At 54.2% G+C, this 6000-nt stretch overlaps 1 protein-coding gene across 3 annotated transcripts in view; it reads left to right on the top strand.

Annotated features, from left to right (window-relative positions):
- The first annotated feature begins 312 nt into the window (after positions 1 to 312).
- The window catches only part of KIF26A (kinesin family member 26A), a 166965-nt gene continuing 161277 nt past the window's right edge, over positions 313 to 6000 (top strand). For 2 of the 3 annotated variants that reach the window (XM_031953149.1, XM_031953147.1), the window contains exon 1: positions 313 to 838. In XM_031953149.1, coding sequence (XP_031809009.1) covers positions 701 to 838 — 138 coding nt within the window. In that variant the 5' untranslated portion in view covers positions 313 to 700. Of the gene's footprint in view, positions 839 to 4788; positions 5033 to 6000 lie in introns of those variants that run through there. The other variant, XM_031953150.1, reaches the window with a different exon arrangement.

Below are 6000 nucleotides of genomic sequence, written 5' to 3'. Positions count from 1 at the left end.
CTCGGAGGAAGCACAATTAGTGCATGGGGAGGAGAAGGGGGAAGGAGGAGAAGGAGAAGGGGGAAGGAAGAAAGAGGAAGAAAGATAAAGGAGAAAAGGAAAGGAAGAAAGAGAAGGCGAAAGGAGGGGAAAAGGGAAGAAGGAAGGAGGAGAAGGGGGAAGAAGGAGGAAGAGGGGAAAGAAGGAAGGAGAGAGGAAAGGAAGAGGAAGAAGGGGGAAGGAGGAGGAAAAGGAGGAAGAAGGAAGAACAAGAGGAGGAAGAAGGGGGAAGGACGAGAAAGAGGAGGAAGAAGGGACAGGAGGAAGAGGAGGAGAGGTGGAGGAAAGAAAGAGGAGGAGGGGCGGTGACCAAGTGGCCAGCGGCGACTGGGGCGCTGCCGCTGGAGAGCGGGCTGGACGCCGCGGGGAGCCCGGAGCAGCGGCAAGCGGTGCGGAGAGAGCAAGAGCAAACCAGTGAGCAAGCGGGCGGGCGGGCGAGTGGAACAGCTAGCTACGCGGCGGCAGCTGCAGGCGGGACCTGCAGAGCGCCTTCCACCCGCTGGAGCCAGGCGCGGAGAGGAGGAGACGGCACAGAGGGCACTTGGAAGCATCTCCGCAGGCATGAGGGGACAGTGACAGGGAGCCCGGAGGCGCGGACAGGCGATCTCCAGCCGGCCCGCCTCCAGCCACTTGTTCTCTCAAGCTCCCAACCTCATATAGGATGGCTTTGCCGAAACCTGCCGAGCCTGGGCCGGGCGCCCAGAGGAAAGCTCCCAGTCTGCTGGAGATGGGCGCTCTCTGCCTGGACTCGGAGATTATTTTCGGCTTCACAAGTCATCTCCTGCGCAGGAGAGGAAAGGTGAGGGGGTTTGGGCGGTGCGTGAACCCCAGCCCCTCCCCCACCTCCCGACCCCCTACTTCTGGATGTTTTGAGGACCCAGGGTGGAGGTTGGGGGTGCTCAGAGTGGCAGACGGTCGAAGCAGAGGAACCAGGGCTGACTTCACCACACTTGTCTCTCGAGTGGAAACTTGGAGCGGGATTGTAGGTGCCTGGGATGTACCCACTTCTAGAAGGCGGCTTCCCAGCTCAAGGGGTGGACAACTGACGGGGAAGCAGGAGGATGTTAGCAGAGGGAGGATAGATAGGGGCGGGGAGGTGGGGGTGGTATTACTCTAGGTTCAGGTCGAGGCAGCTTCCTCCCCTCCCCCCCACGCCCAAAGAAGCCAACATCGCCCTCTGTTTCAGCACCAGGCGCCGTCCAACGAGACTTTGAAGACACTGTAGTGTTAACTCTCGGCTTGTGGTACCTCTGGGACTGGGGGTGTCCAAGCAAGCCAACTCCCAGCCGAACTTACCCCTATTATTCTGAGACGAGTTAGGAGAGGAAAGGGTTTGTAAAGGAGTCGGGAATTCCAGATCCAGGATCCTAACGGAGAACCCCGGCATTTCTAGGGCGCGGCCGGGGTGGGGTTTCTAAGCTGCCGTGAGGTTTGCACCCGACCTCCAAGTCCTGGTTGGGTGAGGATTTGGGGACCGGGTTCGACCCTTGAGGCATTTGCTTTTCACTGTTCCCTCCTTCCACTCCAAGCTTTCCCTTAATCCTGGAAAATCCTCGCCAGGAGCGTTCTGGACTCAGAGCCTGGGATGTCGTGGGGGGTGATTAGGAGTGTGGGACAGAGGTAGTTCAGATGTCTCCTAGGGTCCGACCCTATCCTCATCCTCTCAGTTAAGGAAACATTCCAGGATTAGAAGAAGGGGCAGGTTGGGTTGCCTCCTTTCTTTCCAATCCGGAAACTTGAATTTCCTCTTTGTCCCCCCTCCCCCACCTCAATCCCCACCCCCAAGACCCAAAGAGATATGGTTTATGGAGTCGTGTGCGCGCGTGCGTGCGTATGTGTGTGTGCGCGCGTGTGTATGTGTGTATGCATGTAAGGTGTTGCATTTATGGGGAGAAGTTGGGGGTGGGGCCTAGCCATTGCCCCGAGGGGCCAGGAACGCACACGTGCGTGTGTGTTTGGGGGCGCGCGCGCGAGCGCGACTCCAGTTAATAGGGTTCTAGATGAGGAATGTACGGGACCACGCCACGGGGAGAGGCGCATGGCAGCCTCCAAAGCTTGGTGGGAAGAGAAAGAGGTGGTGATGGTGGGGGTAAAAGTGAGGTGGTGAAGGCAGGAAAGAGGTGGGGGGAGAGGGAAGAAATAAGGAGGCGTTCGTCGGGATTGGGAGGCTAGCAGCAGTTAAAGTAGCTATCCCTAGGCTACAACAGAACTGGGGCGGGGCCATTGGAGAGCTGGCGTTTGCAGGGAGCATCAGGTGGACTGGAGCGGAATAAAGAGAGTCGAGTGAGCACGGGTCAGATTCCTGTTTTGCATCGTTGTTTGGGGTCTCCATGGGGATGGGAGACAGTGCTTTCTTGGTGCCAGCTGCTTAAGGTGGAGACTGGTTGTAGTGCGTGTGTAAGTCATATATATATGAAGTGTTTGGGGAAGAGGTTCGCTGGAAACCCTGGGGGTGGGGTAGGAATGACTAGTAGTCGTCGAACCTCGAAGCCTTCCCAATGGAGCAGACCTTTCCACTTCCTGATCCCGGCTGGCCTCAATGTACCACGGAATTCAATCAATCCACTTAACTCCTGTTGTAGACTCGGCTGAGTTTGCAAAATTAGTAGGGAACAACTCTTCCCTTCCCTGCCACGAATTTCCCACTTGCTGGTGGAAAATGCCAGGGACCGAGCAGGATCTGAGGCAGGAATAGCCCTAGATAATAGGATCAAAGTCAAGCCCTTCTGTTTTCCCAGACACAGCCCAAGGTTGGGGGTGGGGTCTTTCCAGGCAAGCTCTCCTTTCCGGGTCTTCCTGAAGGAGTGTGACACAGGACAGGAGAGAGGTGAGGCTGGCCTCATTAGACTGAACCTGAGCGGCTCCAGAGCTAATGGAGTTGAACCCAAAGGACAAAATCCTGGTTCTAATCTAGCTTTTTTCCTCATTCCTCCAACCCCCATTGGGGAAGGGAATGCCTCTGGAAGGAAAGTGTATGCGTATGCACATGTGGGAGGATTTCATTTATATATGTGCTTGAAATTATGTGCCTGTTCCTATGTAGTGTGCTACATCTCTTTGTCTCTCCAAGCTCTTTCGTCTCTGGCTTCTGTGCTTACAAATTAGCCCTTCTGTCTGAGAAGTCTCTGTCCCTTTCGGGTTTCTTTGTTATTATTACCCTTTTTATTGATCTTTCTGGGCTAAGGTTAATAATTCTATCTTTTCTAGACTTGATTTTCTTCTCACTCCCTTTCTCACATCCTTTCCTTTTCTCCTGCTGCTTTGGCGTCTCTTGTTTGGTACGTCTCTTAATCCGCGTGTCTGAGTGTTTTCCTCTCAGTGTTGCGGAGCTGGCTGTGGCCAGCAGATGGCACTGGCGTTACAGACCAGGCGGGCTTGGCAGTTCTACTGACTCGAGTTTATCCCAGACAGGTACAGTTCCCCAGGGCAGGAGCCCTCCCCTCCTCCAACTCCCTGCTCCCACTGCCTCCCTCAACCTGCTAGGCGACCCCGAATTGTGAGAAGCTTGTGCCCACGGGGGCGTGGGGAGAGGGGTGGAGTGTACGGGGCAGTCGCATAGGTCGGAGGAAGATAGTTGGGTCACTGTAGAGAGTACAGGGAGCTGAGTGATCTTTCATTTGGGAAGTAACCCTTGCAAATAGGCAATTAATTTTGGAGGTAAGGTCACCATATGTCAGCTACTTTCTTACATCTCGTACCCAGCCAACAGCCACAGCTAGCTACAGCTATAGGTACAGGCACACAATGATAGGTACAGATAATTAGACACGCCCTCACAAAGATATATAGTTAGACACACAATGTCCCCATTTCCTAGACCTGCGCAAATTTTCCTCTCTTCTCTGCTCGAAAGCTTAATAAATGCTCATTGAATTCAACTAGACACATGCTAATCACTTAGCGACAGACATACATAGATACCGTATATAGACACAGCATATATAGAAACAGATACAGTATTATACGAAGGCACAGGCACAGACAGAAAAACCCATACAAAGATTCAGCTGAGGGACAGTGGAGAGGAATGGAGATCTACTGAAAGTCAAGACATGAGCTTTATTTATCCTTTACCGGGCCGATAACTCCTGACATTAGGACGAGTCCCAGTCCCCTTTTAGATCCATAGTCTCTCCATCTGTCTAAAGTCCCCTTCAATTTTGACATTCTCTGTTTTATGACTCCAAGTAGTCACAAGTCTGGGCCGTATTGGGCAAAGGAACGATTCTTCAGAATGGGAATGAGGGAACTGAGGGTGCTGGTTATGAGTGTACCGGGAAGGGACTAGGGAAGTCCTTCATCCTCTCCCCCTAGAATGTTAGGCTTCCCAGTCCTCAAACAAGTGATTTCCAGCTGGACAATTCTCCCTTGTTACACACGCATGTACTGTAGAGGATGGGGCTCTGGTCTAAGTGCCCCTTCTTCAACTACACTGTTCCCTCTCCTCCCCCACACGTCCAGATGCTACGCCAAAGAGAAAAAATATCTACCCCTCCCCCCAGCTCAGCTCTCTCCTCATTCCCTCTCCTCTCCTCTCCTCCCCTCCCCTCCCCTCCCTTTCTTCTGGTTTAGAGTCGGGGCTCGGGGAGCGAGAGAATGAGTGACAGACAGGCTTTCCCTTCCCCTCACCTTCTCTGCCAGGCCCTGCCCATTCTCGGCCTGGCGGTTGTCCCCCGCCCAGTCTCCCCAGCCACCTTCCACGGGCTCCGCCTTTTTCTCCCTAGAAGCCCCTCCCCACCCCGCCCCGGCTCAGCTAGGTTCCCGCCCTCCGGGTTAGCTCTCTCCAAACTTGCCGCCCCCAAAACTTTGGACTACTCCGGACTCGGGCCATGGGGGCGGGAAGGAGCCGAATCACGTAGTCACCGCCGCGCCCGCAGAGCCAGCCTAGACCCGGCCAGGCCCCAGCTACTGCTTCCAGAAGCGCCCCAGCTGCAGCGGTCGCAGCCGGGCCATGGGCAGCCGCGGCACTCCTCCCGGCATAGCGGGGCCCCTGGTATATCGCTTCTCCGGGGGATCAGGGGGGCTTTGACCGCGTCCGCGTGTTTGCATGTTGGTTACCCCTCGTGGAAGGCTAGCTTCTCTTGGTGTAGCGCTCCTGACTTCGAGGAAAGGAGGCTTCTGGGTGCTTGTAGTAATGCTCCGCAGTACTTCTCCTGGTACCGAGCCTTTAAGGGCGGAGGGGATTCGGGACTCTGGCTATGTAGTTCACCCTCTGCATAGGGTTCCCCACGCCTTGGGCTTCTTGCCTCTCTTGGGGAGAGATAGGTGTCCTGGCCTTCTACATAGCTCTCCTCACTTCTCCTGGTATAGCGTTCCTTCTTCTGGGAAAATAGGGGTTCTGCGCTGTGCGCGTTTCCCAAGACATAGCGCTTTTTGGGATGTATGTGTTACTCCTAGACTTGAGTCTTGGGGGGTATGGGGGTGGAAGTCGGGGGAAAATAACCTAGGAAATGGGTTGAGGTGAATGTGCCCGACCCGGGAGATTGGGAGAGGTCACTGTCCTAGCACAATAGTTCTCGGTAACCTGCGCCTGCTCTTTCCCCATTTATTTCTGCCTGACTTCTTTCAGGACGAAGTGCAGCCCCCAGGGCCAGAAACCCTTCAGTTACCTGCTCTTGGGACTTTGTATAGGGGAAGAGAATAGCAATCGATGTTTTCTTAGGAGAGGGATCACTAAGAGGAGATGCAGTCATCTTTGCGGGGACTTTATGAGAAGTGGAGTGGGGGCGAATTCGGGATGAGAAAGTCTCACAGTATTTCCTCAGTTTCGACTTTGGGGTATAGTTTGAGAATTGAGGGGTGTTACTTACTCTTATAACTTGGGATTGTATTGAGTTTGTCAAATCAGCTCTGGGGTATCTGAGAGAGTGAGTAACGGGTGAATTTAAATGTGTGCGTTTGGGGATCGAGTATAGCAAGGCAGAGTTTACTAGCTGCGTGCCGTACCCTGAAGAAGCTATG

This window comes from Sarcophilus harrisii, chromosome 2 (assembly GCF_902635505.1).
Source record: "Sarcophilus harrisii chromosome 2, mSarHar1.11, whole genome shotgun sequence".
Classification (NCBI taxonomy): domain Eukaryota; kingdom Metazoa; phylum Chordata; class Mammalia; order Dasyuromorphia; family Dasyuridae; genus Sarcophilus; species Sarcophilus harrisii.
This window is presented reverse-complemented; position numbering and strand designations above follow the sequence as displayed.